General features: G+C 46.5%; 8 protein-coding genes across 8 annotated transcripts; 4 read left to right on the top strand and 4 right to left on the bottom strand.

The window, feature by feature from the left end:
* Nucleotides 1-208: 208 nt before the first annotated feature.
* On the bottom strand, nt 209-1,794 carry I302_108130 (uncharacterized protein; the record flags this gene model as incomplete). The annotated part of the gene is made up of 7 exons (XM_019194098.1): nt 209-344; nt 422-490; nt 565-672; nt 754-842; nt 980-1,119; nt 1,227-1,372; nt 1,475-1,794. The coding sequence occupies 7 exons, from the start codon at nt 1,792-1,794 to the stop codon at nt 209-211; spliced, it is 1,008 nt and encodes a 335-aa protein (XP_019044221.1).
* A 555-nt stretch (nt 1,795-2,349) lies between these two features.
* Nucleotides 2,350-3,304, bottom strand: I302_108131 (uncharacterized protein; the record flags this gene model as incomplete). Its single annotated transcript, XM_019194097.1, has 4 exons — nt 2,350-2,373; nt 2,503-2,578; nt 2,689-3,008; nt 3,230-3,304. 4 exons carry the CDS (start codon nt 3,302-3,304, stop codon nt 2,350-2,352), a joined length of 495 nt encoding a protein of 164 aa, XP_019044220.1.
* A 538-nt stretch (nt 3,305-3,842) lies between these two features.
* On the top strand, nt 3,843-4,875 carry I302_108132 (uncharacterized protein; the record flags this gene model as incomplete). The annotated part of the gene is made up of 3 exons (XM_019194096.1): nt 3,843-4,237; nt 4,313-4,484; nt 4,630-4,875. The coding sequence occupies 3 exons, from the start codon at nt 3,843-3,845 to the stop codon at nt 4,873-4,875; spliced, it is 813 nt and encodes a 270-aa protein (XP_019044219.1).
* A 989-nt stretch (nt 4,876-5,864) lies between these two features.
* I302_108133 (uncharacterized protein) lies at nt 5,865-6,801 on the top strand (the record flags this gene model as incomplete). Its single annotated transcript, XM_019194095.1, has 4 exons — nt 5,865-6,135; nt 6,226-6,344; nt 6,426-6,650; nt 6,721-6,801. The coding sequence occupies 4 exons, from the start codon at nt 5,865-5,867 to the stop codon at nt 6,799-6,801; spliced, it is 696 nt and encodes a 231-aa protein (XP_019044218.1).
* Nucleotides 6,802-7,141: 340 nt separating this feature from the next.
* On the bottom strand, nt 7,142-7,711 carry I302_108134 (transcription elongation factor SPT4; the record flags this gene model as incomplete). Its single annotated transcript, XM_019194094.1, has 3 exons — nt 7,142-7,260; nt 7,398-7,506; nt 7,592-7,711. 3 exons carry the CDS (start codon nt 7,709-7,711, stop codon nt 7,142-7,144), a joined length of 348 nt encoding a protein of 115 aa, XP_019044217.1.
* Nucleotides 7,712-8,055: 344 nt separating this feature from the next.
* Nucleotides 8,056-10,871, top strand: I302_108135 (uncharacterized protein; the record flags this gene model as incomplete). The annotated part of the gene is made up of 11 exons (XM_019194093.1): nt 8,056-8,255; nt 8,417-8,604; nt 8,677-8,778; nt 8,845-9,035; nt 9,118-9,226; nt 9,290-9,348; nt 9,415-9,634; nt 9,704-10,071; nt 10,124-10,454; nt 10,548-10,593; nt 10,667-10,871. 11 exons carry the CDS (start codon nt 8,056-8,058, stop codon nt 10,869-10,871), a joined length of 2,019 nt encoding a protein of 672 aa, XP_019044216.1.
* Nucleotides 10,872-11,227: 356 nt separating this feature from the next.
* Nucleotides 11,228-17,424, bottom strand: I302_108136 (uncharacterized protein; the record flags this gene model as incomplete). The annotated part of the gene is made up of 12 exons (XM_019194092.1): nt 11,228-11,847; nt 11,946-12,160; nt 12,217-13,600; nt 13,659-14,791; nt 14,848-15,392; nt 15,446-16,453; nt 16,522-16,605; nt 16,659-16,822; nt 16,881-16,986; nt 17,081-17,140; nt 17,199-17,290; nt 17,355-17,424. The coding sequence occupies 12 exons, from the start codon at nt 17,422-17,424 to the stop codon at nt 11,228-11,230; spliced, it is 5,481 nt and encodes a 1,826-aa protein (XP_019044215.1).
* Nucleotides 17,425-17,712: 288 nt separating this feature from the next.
* I302_108137 (uncharacterized protein) lies at nt 17,713-18,862 on the top strand (the record flags this gene model as incomplete). The annotated part of the gene is made up of 3 exons (XM_019194091.1): nt 17,713-18,079; nt 18,150-18,253; nt 18,395-18,862. The coding sequence occupies 3 exons, from the start codon at nt 17,713-17,715 to the stop codon at nt 18,860-18,862; spliced, it is 939 nt and encodes a 312-aa protein (XP_019044214.1).
* Between the last annotated feature and the right edge of the window lie 206 nt (nt 18,863-19,068).

Genomic DNA, 19,068 nt, shown 5'->3' on the forward strand with positions numbered 1-19,068 from the left:
CTGTGGGAAATGTGGGAATGAGGGGAACGAGATGCATGGGTATATCGTTAGATGTTAGGTGGTATGGTTCCACGTGTATCATAAATATCGAATACGTATATGCTACAGTCATTAGAGTACACAATTTCAAACGAGATTTATTCCTCCATTCATTTGGGTAGAGCAGTTCAGGTGGAGTAGAGTGAAGCACGATCCCATCGAGAGGCAGCTAAACCATGAATCCACGTTGATCGACCGAATTCGAGTTCGGATCTGCCTCTGCCGTCGGAGTAGACCCCTGGATCTGGATGATGGGTGGTTTCTCGTCGATTGTCAGTTGATTGGGGGAGATATTGAGTGGTTCCCTAAAGCACATCCGAAATTATACGTCAGCTCAAGTCCATTTCTGTGAGGTCAGAGTTGAGGCGGAGAGGGGACTTACCAAGTTGGTGGGGCATCTTCGCTGGGAGGAAGAGCGGCTGAGTTGGGTGGGTGGTGGAAATCCGAGTTACTAAGCCACAAAACCGGATCAGCTTTCATCGTGTCCTAGAAGGGATATGTGGATCGGCGAGTGAGTGTGCTCACCCCTTGACTGTCCAACTTGGCCTGGGTCTAAATTTATCCCACGTGAGTCTTGTGATGTATGATCCTAGGCAGAGAAGGAAGGAAAAGAGGTTCATGAAGATTGCTGCGCTGTAAATTTCAGGAATTGACAAGTCAGCTCTGCGTTGCTGCGTCACTTTGAGTTAGGGTTAGGTGAGGTAGGCCACTCACCCTGGTTTGACAGATAGCGATTCATCGTCGATGGTTATTCCGCTAGAGGCAGATTGGAGGCGGGTGAACATGCCTAGGTCAAGTGCCCACTATGTCCAGAGCACTCTATCAGCTCACATGTCCACTCTGCGTGGAAGATCTTGTGAAAGATCTTGTGAAGAAGGAAGATAGGAGAGGGAGAAGAGGATCTTGCTGGGATATTATATCGAAGCGGAATTAGACTCACAGCTATCAGAATCAAGATCGCACTGAAACCAGCACCGTTGAATGCCCATTTCGTCCAATCGTGCGCATGTCGTTCTTTGGATTTCCACGATCCGGACGAAGCGAGGGTCCAGCAGAGGGTCATCCAGACTGATAGACAGGCTGGTAATCCACCAATCGAAGTAATCAGCTTTGCGAATTCCAATACGACTTCGAGGGACCATTGGATACTCCTACTACTGCTACTATATCTGGTGTTGACGACTGACCTAGAATGTGCATTACTCCACTACCGACCAGATAATCCACCTTCAGCTGATCGCTTATTCCTTGTATTCCATTTAATGGTTCAGGGAGGGTTTTGAGAGTAGAAGAGAGATTTACGTTGAACCCTTTGTCTGCTGAACATTGGTTCCTGATGACGGATCAGCAGAATATTAGCGTTCATCCATTTATGTCATATACAATACGGTGATATTGATTACAGTCAAATCAGTAAAATACAAGGTCCACTCACTCAACACCCTCAAATCCACTGATACACCACCCCCACGTTCCCACAATCACCTTCCCACCACCCTCAACCCCAATCTTGGCAATACCCAATCCCTCGATGATGGGAGTTGACAAGCTCGATAGGAGGATCAAAAGGAAGGACGCGAAGATGGGGAAGAACAGGTACGTCGCTTGATTGCCTGTATCATCTTCTGAAGTCCAGAACCTCCCTTTGGGTTTCTGAGTATCGACGTCTACGTGGGAAGATGAGGGAAGGTTGTTATGTGTGAATCGGGGGGGATTGGTATCGATCAGCGTCATTGGTCCGAGGGATTTCTTCATGCTTAGGAGGGATAGTGGATGAATATTGCTTGATATATCTATATGACGTTCTGTTCTAGAACGACCTTACTTATTTATATTGAACGGGCTTTTAGTATTATTCTGAATTACTTGGTTAGACCAGCTTGATTATTCTCGTCTCAAGTCGAGTAGACAGCTTATTCTGGATTCTGGGAAGGATCGTTTGATGCGGATTTGTGGGATATACATATTACATATATCTGATCAGTGCAGTACTGTTTCACCTAGTTGGACCTTGTCCTTTGTCAATTCCAGCCAATCGCATCCTTTGAGGTTATAACCAAGGATCAACCCAATTTAGAGGGGTAACGGGGGATGGATCAAATCCGATCTACGAGGGGATATGTGTGAATGGAGGTAGGGGGATGTAGACAACTGCGATGTCAGTGTTGCAATGAGGTTAGTTTGCCGATATGCGATACAACCATATCGGACTTCCTTCATACACCCTCCCGAATCAGAGAGATGAGATGGAGTTGCGAAGAAAGGCATGTTAAAGTTATTGCATAAATGGGCAGTTTTCCTTGTATGTATCTATTGAAGGGATTTTACGAATGCCTAACAGATGCAACGACAAGGGTCAGCGCTGCCTACGAGGAAATACTCGGAATGAGAAGGGGCTGCTGTGATACTCATCATTCTGGAAAGAGAGTACAGCACAATCATTGCAAAACACCACCGACTCACCTGTTCAAGCTTGGCTACCTCACTTTTGAAAGTTTCTACCTGTTTCCAACAGTCAAGTGGTTTCTCGGCGTTGGTCCTGGTTTGCACAGTCATTTATCAATATCCAGCCCCACCTCAACGTGATTGAGCAAGAATAACCTTTCACAGAAGATGACAGCTCGTGAGATATGGTATAGCTCAACTCACAAATAACATTTCTCAACCCCCTCCCTAGCTTCCCTAACCCCTCTGGAAGTATTCAACCGTTTCTCCCTCAGCCTCTCTACCTTCTCTCGAACCTGCTCGATATCTTTACCCAAAACCTCAGAGCTCATACCTGGTTTTTCCCTGTCGAGGTTCTCCTTCTCCAACGCGGCATTGATCTTGGAGAGGATCTCGGCTTCTTGGGATCGGAGGTTGGCGGATTCGGCGGCGAGTCGTCGACGGACGATGTCGTCGGGTGAGTTGGAGGAGGAGGAGGATGGGTCAGAGGGGGAGGAGAGACGGGATATCAGGGAGGGGGAGAACTGGGATTGCGCATTAGTATTTGTTTGTTCGGGAATATCTCCTTTCTAGCAACGAAGCGGATGAGTAAAAGGGAAGAAAGGAAATAATAGGTGGGAGAGCGCAAGGAGGAGAGATAGTCGAGGGAGTACGCTTCAAGATGCAGCGGGAATAGGAAGGATGAGGGCGAATAGGAAGTGAAAAGCAACGAGGCTCATGAAGAGGAGTACCATCAATCACTCACTTGCACCGATGTCCCTGGCTCGGAGGGAGTTATGACCTGCTCCTGTACGTTCTGAGATGATTGAGCTGCTCCCATCTTGCCTGATTTGTCTCCTTGATGTAGTGAGGTAGTGAGGACAAACGAATGATTAGTAGTAGATATCTTCTCATGGATGTCGGAACTCGGACATGATACTACTATCCTCGATACTCGACAGAGAACCAGATTTGATCCCGTTGTATCACTGTGGCTAGAAGCAGAGAGAAGTGATAAAACAACGAGCTGTGTTTGCGTAAGACCTATCTTCCTACACATAGTATACTCATCATTCCACTTGTCTTGGTCTCGCACATGCATAGGGGGATATCGAGGAACAATGACATACATCCTTGTTCTAAGGAAAGAGAGGAGGAAAAGCAAAGCAGAGATGACGAAATACCAACCGTGAAGGTTGAAATAAATGCCACGTCATGTGTTTTTACGCTGATCACCTCCACAACGCTTGCTCACCTTCACCTTGGCTCTTGATGAGCTATATAGTACGTGCATGTCTAATCAGAGGGAGGTGACCAAGTGACACTAACAAGGACAGACTTGAGCATACATAAGACCAGTGATAGTAATACAAACCAATATGAACGACCCCCTATCTCCCCTGACCGCTCCCCCTCCTCGATACTTGCTCGAATCAGACTCCTCCGACGAAGAAGGACAAGGTACCTATCCTGGAGCGGCACCTGGACCTTCCAAGCCGAAAATACGGATTAACGAGGGAGTCAAGGTGGACATCACAGGACTAGAAGGTGAAGTGGAAGAGGTGGTTATAGGATTAGGTCAGGCTGGAAGGTATCTCTCGAAGAGTGTACAGGGTGAGATGATTGGAGGAGTGAAGGTTGGAAGCAGCAGTGTCGGGGTTGTTTACAAGGTTGGGAAGGGCAGGGTGATATTGGTAGAGGAAGGTGATTTGAATGGGAATGAGTGCTGGGAAGTGGTTAAGAGTCTGGTAGGGAAAGTTAAAGCTGGGAAATGGTATGTTCTCTTCCCAATCTCCCTGCAGTGCGTTCATTCGTATGCACATCGCTCATACACTATTTGCTGCTATAGGACCGTCGTCAGCTCATATGTCCCTTCGATGTACATCCCTTCTCCCTCTGAACGAACAGGAAGACTAGATAATCCACCTATACGAGTGCTCTCCACAAGCACTATAGAGGGGACGAAAGGATTTGATTCGCCTAATTATCTTACGGGTGTAGCAGGGGGTTTGGTCTCTCTCGTGAGTGCCCGAGTCCGCCCATCTGTGTAATATAAGATCTAGATCCTTATACCCAGCGTCATCGTCTTCCAACTTGTACACTCATGAGATTGTGTCCATTGAGGTTAAGCCGTCGCATTGCTAATTCTCTTGTGCTTCGGTACAGGCATCTCACCCCACCAGCTCAATCCCCATCCCCACTGTCCTCCTCCTTCCTCTCCCACTCTCGGCGCTATCCTTTCCCCAGGTCCAATCATCCCTCAAATCCATCTCACCCGATATATCTAGTACCTTCGGACAAAGTAGCAAAAGATGGACAGAAGACGATGATGAACCGTACTCTGCACCTGGAATGGGCCGCGTAAGAGGTTTGAGAAAGGGTGTAGCAGAGGTATCTTCTATGTACATGTAGTGCAGATTCCCGGCCGACCTTTACGACATTATGAATTTTATACATCTCTTTGTTATACTGTTGATCTCTTGCCGAGCAGACCAGCAATCGTCCACCTTGTGCATGCTGCACTTACACGTATGCTGTAAAAGTGAGTTTGTGATTCCGGTAAATGGACACACAGCGTGCCTTATTGCTGGTCAGTCACGATTATCGATTATCGGCCTTGATGCTGCTATCTTTCCGATCGATAAGATTGGCTTTGGTCGATGACGTTGCGATCACTCCGATCTTCGTATTCATCGCGACAATGTATCGTAACATACTATCAACTCATCCGAGTACTGCATAAGCACCGGCTAGAAATCGGCGGGATGAGACTGATTGCATACGATATGGGACACCTATGCCCGACCTCTTATCGCATCTCATTCAACGATGGGTAATCATTTCGATACTTCATCTGAGGATCGTCGATGTGCTGAGTAGGTCGGGGATGAATCAACGAATCCTATGAGCGGAGGGATATAAACTGTTCTCGAGATATAGCTGTCCACGCCGTACATATCCTCTCACACCTGCTCGCCAAGTCAAGGTAGACATCGTTCCAATCTCCAGTACATTAACACCTCGTCATCGTCTCTTTCACGTGCATAAACCAAACCTATTCAAACTGAAATCGTATCATTCGGTCATCGGTCTTTCTACTCCAGTATACAGCTCTGATGTCATCCAGTCGATCTGCAGTCAGCGTAACATCCCATTCATTACCATTACCGTTGTCCCATATAAATACTAGACCTATATTACCTAGATCTCAGATATCTTCATTATCTTTACCACCACTTGCACACCCTTTGCCTAGTAGTAGTAGTACGAATCATTACTCTACCTCTACCTCTCCAACCATAGATAGAAAACGATCTTCATTATCTTTAATCACATCATTAAGACACCAAGCCACTCGTCGATCCTTCACCTTATTTTCCAAACAAAACAATAACAGCAAAATGTCCGTTTCAGAAGAAGTAGGAATCCCTCAAATCATCCTCGACACCCGTAAAGCCGCATCGGGCGTTACAGGAGAATCTGTCGAACCCCGTCAAACCCTCCCCACGGAAGATATGGAACCTGATCCCTCGAGATCGATCCCATTACCACCCAACAGACAAAAGTTGATAGATGATGTGATTGCCCTGTACTCTTGTCAACCTACCATTGAGAGGGTTGCGAGGTACGCGCCGGCTTGTGTTTATGATGATCAGTTTGTTTATGCTAATGGTGAGTTGAGTGCATACTACCTTTCACTCATTCTATTCCGTGCTTGTGGAGTGTTGTAGGCCAAAGGCTAATCTTTTATGCCACCATCAGATCGATACAAGATGGCCGGCCAATGGTTTGGTCTACCCAAATTATTCCCCAAGTCTGAGAACGTGGCCTATGAGATCGTCAAGAATGAAGATACCTTGATCCAATTCAGAAACAAGCAAGTGAGTTGGGGACACCTCCATTTATCTATACCATTTATAATACGTGAAGAGACATTGCTGATGACAGTGCGCTGCACGTAGACATGGCATTTCCACCTCATCCCCAAGACAGCCACCATCAACGCCCTCGTATCCATCGTCCTCGACCCAGCTACCAAGGATTCCGACTTCCCCTTGATCCTGTACCACAAGGATCAAGCCAACGAGAAGGACTACTCTCACGAAGGGTTTGGGTTTTCATTCAAGAAGACACAGGCGGATTTGGTATCGAGGTTGATGTCTGATAAGGAAGTCAAGCTTTTCAAGGTGAGCTATATCCTCTTTAAAGAGAAATTGCAAAACGGAGTTCATAGCTGATTTGTTGGTCACGATATAGGGAGATGAGAATGCTACGAAGGAACCGGTCAAGAAGTATGGAAGTGGTACTGCTGAAGCACCTTTGGCTAAAGATGTGTAGATAGTAGAATGCCGAGATGTTCCAGGAAGACAATTAGAAGTTTAATTAAGAAGTATATATGTATCGATTGTTAGTCTGAATGAATTGTATGATTCTGTATTTGCCTTTCGAGACGCTGCATTATCGCCGTTCAGCTTGCTGACCTGAACACGACCTTGCGTCCCGAATGGATGCTAGATCTGTAAATTACGAATACATGTCACATATTACACTATAACTTACAAGACGTTGAATCGTATGTATCGTCATGATGGGTATAAACGCGAATCGACGCTTCCCTCTTCTCTACTTCCATTCTCAATAGTACTCCCTATGAACCGAGTCCAAACCCTCTGTTCCACTAGTCCTCCACAGCATCCCTAGGTCTATACACCCCTCCGCGCGATTCTATAGCATCTATTACGTCCTGAGGGGGTCGACCTGTAACTCGAACAGCATAGATCCCTCTCATCTTTTTGTCTATATTGATATTGACCGTTCAGACATCAGCATTTTATCTGTTTCTGTCGAGGCAGGGTAATAACTGTCGTCTAGCCCCGGAATATGCTGAGAGAATTGGATGTAATGATACAGTCACAGGAGAAAGAAGTACCCACCTATCCTCTGCCATCGAGCCACCCAGCTCTCAGAAGGTTCCATCATAGCTATCATCCCGTCGTATGTCACGCTCGTACATTCCGCTACTCTCTCTGCTGAACCTCTCATCTGGGCGTGTCCAAGCAATACAAGTCAGCTGTTGGGCTCGTCGTTTACCGATAAAGCTTCCAATTTAGCTGGGATATAGCCTCACCTCCAATATCTCCTCACAGTTCGGACAACCCTGAGTCAAGAAGTCGTTGGTCGATTGAAGGACTGAGCAGATGAGACAGGCTCGAAGTTCTGTCTTTCGGGATCCTCCTTTTGGCGGCATCGTTGTGGCGAGTTGATGTCAGTGAGTGTCAAGAGGGCGGCGAAGTTGGAAAGAATGATATCTGACTCCTGATTTCGTGAGTGACTGTGGTCAATGTATAGAGTAGAACGCACAATGAAAGATAATCCATATCTTGAACTTGTACCGAGTAAACAGACCATTGAAGATGCCACCTTGCGGGAATTCCCGAATTACCGCTCACCGTAGCTCCTGCTTGGTGGATTTGCCACCCAACTGAACCAATTCAACCTCGAATTCATCGTCAACGTCCATCCTTACGCTTTCACTTCTTCATCTCCCATCACTTTCAATAATAGCAAAAACATCATTGATAGTCATACAGGATGTCAATGAATCAAGAATCGCTCACTATAGAGGAAACTCTCAAGCTGAGAGAGCAATTGGGGCTTTCTACAGCAGCTCCTGCCGAAGGCGAGGAAGCACCAGTGGACAAGGATGCGTTGGCAGAAGCGAATTATGCTCAACGAAGAGAAGATATGAGGAGAGAGAAGGAGGAGAAGGATTTGAAAGAACGAATCGAAAAGTAAGTATCAATCCTCTCTCTTTCTTCTACCAAATCCCTCACCCTCCACGCAATCCCTTCTGTCCAGCTTTGTGAAATGTCCTTAGACAGAAACAGCGTTCATACCTTCTTCTGTTCTAGCATGATCAGTATCAATATCTGACATACCCTCCTGGATGTAGATCTCGTAATCGATCAGCTCTCAATGCGAAACTCAAGGGTAAGACTCTGGGAACTTCCAACGAAGATGATAAGCTAGATACGAAATCGTGGATCAAGCAGCAGAAGAAACGGGAGAAGCTGCGTGCTGCTGAATTGGCTAGAAGAGCGAGGGAGATGGAGGAGGCTGACAAGGCTATATATGACGAACGTGAGTATTCCCCTCCTTGTCAGTTAGCCAAAACATGAGAAACCAGCTGACTTTGGGGGTTTGGAACGACAGGTGATTTGAGCGGATTGAAAGTTGGCCACGACGTCGATGAATTCCAGGAAGGCGAAGATGTCATCTTGACCTTGAAGGATAATAGGATATTGGAAGGTGATGGTAAGTTCACACGCCCCACTTCTTCATACGTAGGAAGAATGACTGATATCTCACTCCAATATGCAGAGGACGAACTTCAAAATGTCAATATGGTAGATGACGCAGCTATCAAGGCCGCCAAGGAAAGGAAGAGAAAGGCAGCAGAACAATACACAGGATACGACGATGAGGAGTTTGACGAAGATAGGATAGGTGTCAAGGCGGATATCTTGGGCAAATATGATGATGAGTTTTCATCTGGAAAGGTTAAATCAGAGGTATGTTTCCGTCCCTTCGTTCTTCTATCTTTCCACACAGTATCCAAATAGATAGCTGATTTTGGTTGCATTTCATGTGCAGGGCTTCCGACTCGGCGCACCGATCGAGAAGAAGATGAAGATTGTAGATGAAGATATTGAGATGGGGATGGCTCCTGCTACGAAAGTCAAGCTGAATTTGGATTATACGAGTGAGTTGGAGCCACGACAACAGTTCAGGACATCGAGCGTCACTGATCGATCTGTGTCTTTAGAGGAATTCGAGGTATCAGATTACGCTAAAGAGGGAGAAAAGGGATTCAAGAAACCAAAGGTGAGCTTCCCCTCCATGGTTTGCTTTGTCACCCAACGAGAAGCTCATATATGTGTCGCATTACAGAAAAAGAAGGCCAAGCGATCGACTCGAAAAGCTGAAGCTGGTGGAGAAGACGAGAATGGTATGGAAGTAGATGGAGAACCGACTTTCCAACGGAGAGTCGTAGCCGATGGACCGGATAACCTGGTGGATGATGATGATCTTCAAGCTGCTTTGGCGAGGTCTAGAAGAGAGAACGCAAAGAAGAAGCCTAAGATCAAGCCTGAGGATTTGGCTGCTCGAAGTGAGTATTATTGCTTTTCGCCTCGTGAGTATGAGGTAGGATATTGTGCTGATGAAGAGTATTCTTCAGTTGCTCAGCAGAAACAGGAGGAAGAAGCCGCTCAACCTGCCGATGGAGCAGATGGTGACGACGATGGACGAATTACGTTTGATGACACTTCCGAGTTCGTACGAAACGTCACCCTTGAATCGCTCGCTGCACCTGTGAAGAGGGAACGAGCTGCCACACCACCTTCCAATGCCAGCCAACAACCTGTCGTGGTGAAGATTGAAAGAACCGAAGAAGGCGAGATGGACGAAGATGAAGATATGTCTGACGAGGAGGATGATGCCCTGGCTGAGATGGCTGCTAGAGAGGGATTATCATTGGACGAATATAGGTTGAAGATTGATAGTCAGATGCAGGAAATGGAAAATATCAAAAAGGAAGAAGAAGGGGTACGTATTAGCTTTCTCATTAGGTCGATGCTAAGCTGATCCTGCTGCATAGGTACCAACCGAATCTGAACCTGTAGTAGGCAATGGTGTAGCAGGTATCTTATCGATGTTACGAAACCAAGGTGCTCTCAGGCAAACTACCGCGGAAGATCAGGAACGTGAGAGGGTTCAGAAAGAGAAGGATTTATGGTTGGCCGATCATCGACGACGAGTCGCTCAGAGAGAGATGGAGCGTATCATGTCTAGAGGTGGGAATAAGGATCAGGCTCAACGAGAGTTTGAGAATAGGATGAGGGAACAGCAGGAAGCTAGAGATGCGTTGGACAGTTATAAGACGTATAAGCCGGATATCAACATTGTTTATACCGATGAGTTTGGAAGAAGTGAGTTTTCGTTCTTTGATTTCTCTCCCCTTCCCTGTTCGACTACACTTGGATTTGGAAAAAGAGCTGATAATGATTCTTCTGCTGTTTTAGCAATGACACCGAAGGAAGCTTGGAAATCCCTGTCCCACAAGTTCCAGTAAGTATCTACATTCTTTCATCTTTCCAAGTACTGAGGACCGATGCTGATTGTTTCGTTTTCCCTTTTTTAGTGGTAAAACATCCGGAAGAATGAAGACTGAGAAACGACTCAAGAAGATCGCAGAAGAGCGCAAACAATTGACCATGAACGCTACGGATACTCCTTTGGGAATGACCGACGCGTTCACGAGGAGACAGCAGAAGACTGGTGAGGCTCATATGGTACTGAGTGTGGGTAACAAGCAGAGTGTACCTCAGAGTAATAAGAAGAGATAGGCATAGGTATAGGTGGTTTGGTCACAAGGATAAGGTGTAGAGAGGTATTCGCCATTTCTCGCGATACTGCAAAACAAGTTGTATATTATAGATATATCATTATACGAAACATCATTTTCATGCACTTGTCATTTGTACTATACATATATACAAAGTCGATCGTCGAGTCATCTCCATAAACAGGAAAGGGAAAGCAAAACAGAGCACAGATATGTACTCAAAAAATTATACCGTAAAAAAACCATCATTATCGTCCAAAATGGTATAAATACTCGCAAACATCGTAGTCACAAGAAAAGGTAAACCAAGTCACCTTCCACATTATAGTCCCAAAATCGTTCTCTGCGCCAAGTCATCTATCTAGGCTGGAACACACTCCTGGTAGGAGGTAAAGGGAAAGCAGGTTTCTGCTTCGCAATATCCAAATTACCTCCCGTAGTCAAACCTCGTTGGGGAGTAAAGCTAGATCTGGCTTTATGAGGCGAAATGGTCTTTGTCGGCGCTTGGAGGATCGCATCGACAGTAGGTAGAGGTTTGACCGGATCGTCCTCCCTATGTCGCTTATGTCCTGATGTTGGGATTCGGGCGGGAGAGACACTAGTGTGGGTATTAGGGGAAGGTTGGAAGATGTTTACTGATGATAGGGGTGTTCTCTGCGTTTGGGTTGGGGGAAGTGTTGAAGGTGCAGAGGCCACTCTGGGCTTGACCGCTTGGGTAGATACGGGCGCTGAAGGTGGTTGAGAGGGGGCGGCGGATTTCATCACTGGTGCTGACGATGAGGAAGTCACGACCTGAGGTTGAGGCTGAGTAGCAAGTTTGTTCAATGCTGTATTCTTCTCTACCAGTGCAGCTTCCAACTGTCTCTGCAGTTTACCCAACTTCTTCTCCAGTTTCGCGTTGGTCTTGAACGCTTCTCGAGTTCGATCATCCGCTTCGTCGACTTCCTCGGTCTTTTGAGTTAGGGATGTTTCGAGTTCTGCCATGATGTATCGAATTATCAGTTTCCGCAAGCTAAAGCAACACTTGGGGCGTCGCAGTACAAGAGGTCAGCGTGAGAGGGACGCAGACACTCACGCTCGACTCGTTCTTTCAAATCAGCAACCAATTCCTGATCCACCTCAACAGCCGGAGCGACCGATTGAGCCTTTTCAAGCTCAGCTCTGAGCTCTGCATTTTCCGCTCTCAACTTCTCCAAGTCGGCTTGTTGCTTTTCGGAATGATTCAAGGCAGATTGTAATTGTTGTGTCTTCGCAGCGAGTTCTTGCTTGACAGCGACGAGTTCATTGGATCTATCATGTATTGTCAGTTGTTGCTCGAACATATCGAAAATCGCAGCTCAACTCACAATTCATCCATCTTTGAGGTGATCTCCTCCAAAGAGCTCTCAATCGCTTTCCTACTCTCTTCAGATGAGGCTAACTCCCTTCTGACTTGTTCAACCAGCTCGTCGATCCCTGCTTTAGCCCGTCTAGCTTCTTCAAGTTCGATAACAGTCTCATCAAGTTGTTTCTTCGTCAGATCGCTTCGATCATTGGTAGAGTCAACCACGTTCTTGAGTTGAGTGATTTCCACCATCAGAGCGTTCTTCTCTACCTCGACAGACCTTGAGGTTTCCTCCAAAGCGGCCAACTCCTGCCTGAGCTGAGTAACCGCAGACGAATCGCCTTGACTAGCTTCTCTCAGGACCACGAGCTCTTCTCGAAGTCCCTGTATGGCAGTTCCATCATCTTCCGAAGCGGTGCTCAAATCCCTCACTCGAATCTGAGCATCTTCCAACTCTTTCTGCACTTCCTCAAACTTCCTCGTGCCCTCCTCCAGCTGATCGATCTTCTCCCTGAGTTGACCTTCAAGCTCAGCCACGCGAAGTTCAACTTCCCTATACCTCTCTTCCATCTTCTCCTTCTCTGCTGAAGCGTCGATCATTCCCTCCTCCAAAGCCTTCTCAGCAGCGGTGATCTCCTCTCCCAACCCGTCCTTCTCAATTTGCAGATCTTTGACCTTATCTTGACTATTTTTCAGTTCAGCTTCAAGTTCACTGGTCTTGCTGTTGAGACTAGCCAATTCTTCATCTCTCGACGCTCTGAGATCGGACAACTCTCGTTCAAGCGATTCGATCCGAGTGGTGTATTCTACGTTCTGGGCGTTGAGATCCCTTATCCTCTCTTCTTTTTCGGTTACCTGGTCCTCGATGGCAGTAAGAGCAGCAGCAGACTCAGTGGCCGAGACACTGGCTGCTTCGTATGTTGCAAGACGAGATTGAAGGTTATCGATCGCCTGTCTAGCTTCTTCCAGTTGAGAACGAGAGGCAGCTTCCTCAGCTTGCGATGAGGCGACTTGGGCTTCCAAAGCAGCTTTTCCACCCTGCAAGGAGTCAAGACGTTGAGCATCTTCCGAGGATTGTTGCTGAGCGGTGAAAAGAGTCTCTTGAAGTACGTTAGCGGCGGCACGGGACTTGGCGAGAAGTTCACTGGCGACATGCCATCTAGATTCGGCAGACTTGACGCTTGTTCGGTACATCACCAATGCTAGAACCATACCTCTGATAGCCTCAGGATCCTCAATTTCAACTTCTTCGACATTTGCCGAGGCTTGCTGCAACTCAGCTTGAAGGCGATCTCTCTCCTCGGTCAGATCGGTGATCTCTTCGAGGGTCTCTTCCTGAGCTTCTTTGGCAAGTGTGAGGTTCAAGTTTGCCTTTTCCAAATCATGAGTAAGTTCGGCAATTCGAGCTGTTCATCGACATTCCTTGGTTAGCTGTGTGAGTCTGTCATGAAAATGATAGCTTACCATCTCGTCTCCCAATCTTAGCTTGCAATTGTCTTTCCACATTCAAGTTCTGCATCATATTCGCCGAGACATTCGATCTCGACCTCATATGACCCAGAGAAGTTCTTCTACTACGTCCTTCACCATTGTTCATGGCAGATACCAAGTCAGTCGGTAGATCGTTGTTCTCTTCGAAAGTGGGTGAGTGTCGGGGAGGATCAGATAATTTGGTGGTCTGTCCAACGTGATTGACCATTTCGAGCAATTCCTTCTGGAGACCTTCAGCACGTTTTTCAGCTGATTGTAATTGAGTTTGGAGAGCTAACAAGCTTTCTTCTTTGGATTGTAGTTGACTTTCCAGTGTTTTGACTCGTTCAGATTGGGTGGCAAGTTGATTTTCGAGAGATGCGAGTTTCTTATGTAGAAGACTCTTCTCTTCGTCGTCCACTTCTCCAATTTGTGCCTCACTCTCGCCCAGAAGCCTTCTAACCTCTTCCAGCTCAACTTGCAGTTTTTCATAAGCAGCGGTATTCTGCTTGAGTTCTTCCTTGACCTTTCTGACATCTTCCAAGGCAGCCTCTTTGTCTGTATTGGCAGCTCGAATAGCGAAATGTCTTTCGTTCTGTACAAAAGACAGATTATGTCGCAGATCATCTCGTTCGTTTCGTAACTGTGAGATCTTCTGCTCCATACGATGAACAGTCTCATTATCGCTAGTGACAGATGATTTGGATTGCTGTGCGGATGAAAGGGCCGATTGCAGATCGTGAACTTGCTTTTCGAGCTGCTGAACCCGACCTTGAGCTTCGAGGAGATCTTGTTGGCTCTTGAAAGTGTTGGAAGCCAGTTCTTTTCCGTATTCTTCATGAGCAATTTGCAGGTCTTTACTGAGTTTGTCTCTCGCTTCCTTCAGTTGGAATAGCTCCTCATCCTTCTCTCTAGCTTCACTTTCGGTCGATCGATCAGTTTGAGCTTCCTCGACTTCAGCAAGTTTAGCTTGAACCTCATTGAGAGATTTTACAGCTTGCTCGAATCGGTTTTGGACCTCATCGTGAGATGCCGAGGATTCTGCTAATTCAGCAATCTTGTCATCAAGTTTGATCTGGAGAGAGCTGATATCCGCTTTTAGATCATCAAGTTGATCGTTGAGTGATCTACACCTGATTGTCAGCTGAAGAGTTACAGGCTTAAGTCAAGAAAGCGAACTTACCGGATAGTTTCGTCCTTTTGCCCAGATAAGACCTTGGCTTTTTCTTCGGTGTTATCCAGTTGCTTCGCAACAGCAGCCAAATTAGCGGTAAGGTCATCGATTTGTCGAACAGCCATTCCGCTTTGGTGTTTAGCATCTGCGACAGCCTCTTCCAGACTGCCTTTGTCGTTCTCGAGACTCGCCAATTCAGCTTGAAGGTTGGCCAATTCAGCTCGCGTGTCTTTCAAGGTATCTTCCAGAGAAGCGAACTCAGCATCATCTCGTGATCGAGTAGTCAAATTAAACTGAAGCTCGTCTCGTTGAGAAAGCAGGTCATCGAGCAATCTTTCCTTATCACTTAACGATCTCTCAACCTCGTCTACTTTGTTCCTGGTATCATTCAGGTCCTGTTGAGCAGTCGAAGCAGCAGTCTGCGCTTCACGGAGATCGTCTCGTAGTTGGTCGAGTTCAGAGTTGAGCGTGGACAACTCTTCCTCCTTTGATGCGAGTTGCTCAGAGATAGCTTTGATTTGCGCTTCGGAAAATTGTTGTTGGGCGATAGAAGCCTATCAGTATGATCAGCGCTATACTCAAGGGTACTGTACAATTCATTACTTACCTTTGATTCTTCTTCTACAGCTGTCAATTTCTCCAATAACTCCTGCTCAACCTTCTTCACATCCTCAAGTTCAGCTGTAACAGCCTCCAAGCGACCTTCAATATCCCTAATCTCCTCTTCGTATTTCTCCTTCTGCCCCACAAACTGCTCTTCCAAAACCATCTTCTCATCTTCCAGCTCCTGTATTCTACCATCGTCGACTTGGGCTCCCAAGACAGGTGATCCAGGAACAGGTATAGCAGTCTTCATCCTCTGTATCTCTTCGTCTTTTTCAGCTAACAACTCGTCGTTCTCCTTGACCAAACTTTCAAGGTACTCTTTGTCCCTAAGAGCCTTCTGGAGTTCTCGTTTGACTTGTCGGATCTCCATATCTCCTCCCTTTGAGGATGATGTAGAGGTGGTAGATCGAGCTTTGATGAGTTCAGCTTGAAGCGATTGAATCTTCTCTTCTGCTTCTTGCAATTGGGATGAGGGTATTGATGGATCAACCTGAGAAATTTCGAACGATTTTCTGAGACTCCTCTCTTTCTCCAGATCAGCCTCCAATCTCCCTATCTCTTCCACTTTCTTCTCTAGACTGCTGATCTGCTGGACGTGCGCGACGATCTCGTCCTCCTTCGCTTTCAACCGTATTTGCAGCTGTTCATTCTCGCTCCTCATAGCTTTCTTCACTTTCTCTACCTCCTCCTTACTCGATGGGCCAGCTCCATCCTGATTTCTCCTATAGAAGTCTAACTCTTCTTTGATATCATCCATGTCACTTTCCATCTTGCCCAATTTCTTCTTGGACGTAATTTCCATAGCCAATTTCTCGTTGACAGCTTTATCTAACTCTACTTTACGGTTCATCAGTTGTTCCTGTAATGCTTTTACTTGGTTCTCCAACTCGATTAACTCTGATGGTGCAGGTGACGAGACGGACATTGAACGGCGTTTGGTCTTCGGACGTGGCGGTGATGAAGAGGAGAAGATGTCGGATGATGAAGTTGATTTAGATGGACCTGAGGCCTGCAACACCAGTTTACTCTCAGCTCAGTCTCGTGTTTCGTGTTGAAGGGAGGAGATCTACGACGTACCTGTAGCCTGGCATTCTCTTCTCGCAGACTTTCCACTTGGTTCTGCAATACCATCAACCTATTCCTCTCCCCTCGAGTCAATGGCTATAACAAATATAAGCTTTTTTGCATCCCTGCTGTAGCATCATGTAGCTTACCTCTCCTGAGCCCCACGGATCGTTGGAACTACCTTGGTTCCTCAATCTGTCTTTCTCCTGCTCAGCAGACCTCAGAGCATCCTCAAGTTGTTTCGTCCTAGATTGAAGGGTCTTGATCTGTTGAGCGGCTCCATCCGTTCCGCTGTTCAGCGCAACGTCAAGAGCTACAAGCGTGACGAACATCAGTACTTGGTCTATGCAAATGACATAAGGTGAGCTCACCATTCTGTATCCTCTCGTTATCCTTTTCTTCCTTTTTTAACTTTTCAGTAGCTTGGCTCAAGCTGGATTCGAGGTTTGATAGCTTGAGTTTCAGTTGAGTAATTTCCTGTCAATATGGCAAAGTCATCAGTATTCTTTCCTTCTCGGCTTTGATCCCATCCTGTCAGTGTCCTCAAAGAGGAATCAACGTTCCGACTCACTTTCGTATTAGCCGTCAAAGTCTTTTCGGCTTGAAGCGCACGATCCGCTTCGTTGCTCAACTGCGGGAAGAAGACTTGTAAGCTGTGAGTGCAACGAATTGTGCACCAATAGACTGACCTTGTACTCTGCATCCTCTTTTGCTCTTCTAGCATTAGTTAGATCTTCATCCTTCTTCCGCTGCTCATTCTTTATCGAGTTCAGCTCGTGGTCTAGAATAACAAAACATGACTATTCAGCTCATCGTCTTACTCACCGGTATGAGGTCAAACCCACCTTTATGGTCCAACTGACGTTGCAGCTGCGTCACCTTGTGCTCAAGCTCCCCAGAGCCTATGAATGACATCTTTGTCGGTGTGATGTCGTCTGATTGCTTGTCGAGATGATGGAAAGGAGTGAGGAAGATGGGAGAGCAGAGTACGAAATCAAAAGTCAACACAGTGCAATAGAGCAGTCGCGTCCCAGCTTGTTTACTTCATTTTAGCGCATGTTCGCAAAATTACGTAATCGCATCTTCCGCTGTCGGAATGACGGTTTGAGCTTCTGAAGGCTTGAGCATTCCGGTCGAACATTAAAGAGTATAAGGGGAGAGGTGCTATGCGTGCTTGCTCGATACAAAACAACCATAGTCAGAATGACCACTCTGCTCACACTCCCTCCTCATCTGCTCGAGACGATCCAGGAGCTCTTGACTAGCGATGTGGACTTGCCTCAAAATTTACGGAATGAGTTGGGTAAATCGACGAGTCAGCGTCAACAGTCGGTTTCTGACGACGTCGAGAGAATAAGCAACAATGCGTCGGACGAGACAATAGAGGAGAAAGATCAGATATCGCGAGATCTGCCAGCGGACGAGGGGGAGAGTATCCATGCTCCATTTGGTGCTCTAGTGATCCAAGATGTTCGACCTCCACCAACAATACCTCACGAGACGATAGAAGAATTATCCCGCTGGGCTGGATCTGAAAGGGGGGTGAAGCAGTTGAAGAAGAGTAAACTAGGTACGCTACTTGTTTGGAAAGTCTTCCCTACGTGTATTGAAAGCTTACAATATGTATTCGTCCCTTGTAGATCCTAATAAATATACCTCAATATCGTTGCTAGCAGGTACGGAGATCTACATACCGCCGCACGAGCTGGAGAGGTTGAAGATCGCTGAGAAAGGGGATAACAAGGTGAGTACAATACCTGCATTCATCTTCGTGCTCTTCCGACAAAGACAAATCCCATTCGATCTGCCCATGTCGAATGATCCCAAAAAGGATCAAAGAAGGAAAGAAAGTAAGTACGAAAGAAGCTGATATTTTCTAATACAGCCAAACCCCTATCTCCCAACCTACCTATCCCGCTCCAGCTCCACCTCATTCGGCAAAGAATTCCGCTCCCTCTCCAAAACCATCTCAACAGTGCTCAACATCCTCTTCTCAATATTCGGTTCATCCATAGCCGTCTACCTCGTATCATCCTCTAGCGCGGGTTATTCAAGGGAGATAGCGATACTTCTGGGTGTTTTGACTGGGATAATAGTGGGGGTAGCGGATGTGGTGTTGATTTATTTGTATAGTAGGAAGCTCGATGAGGGCAGGAGGGAGAGTAGGAGGGTTGGGATGAAGATGCTTAGAGGGTCTGGGAGGATTGGGGAAAAGGAGAAGGTGGAGGAACGAGTGGAAGAAGACACGGGAGAGGGGGATGTGATGGATCTGCCGGAGAAGGATGGGACCGAGTCGACGGGTGTGAAGAAGGAGGTCAGGCTGAGAAGGAGGGGATTGAACGGGATATCATAGTGCTAATTATGCAGCTTGATACCATCTTGCCAATCAGTCCAAAACAACGCACCGACCCAATCATTACGTGCTGATACTCACTTGCGTCCCACATCCATAAGCGACAAAGTCCCTTGGATAAGTTTCTGGAACGAATACATACACACGGATTATAAGGATATAAATATAGAAGAAACAACTAACACAATCAATATGTCTAAGGGGAA

This window comes from Kwoniella bestiolae, chromosome 7 (assembly GCF_000512585.2).
Source record: "Kwoniella bestiolae CBS 10118 chromosome 7, complete sequence".
NCBI lineage: Eukaryota > Fungi > Basidiomycota > Tremellomycetes > Tremellales > Cryptococcaceae > Kwoniella > Kwoniella bestiolae.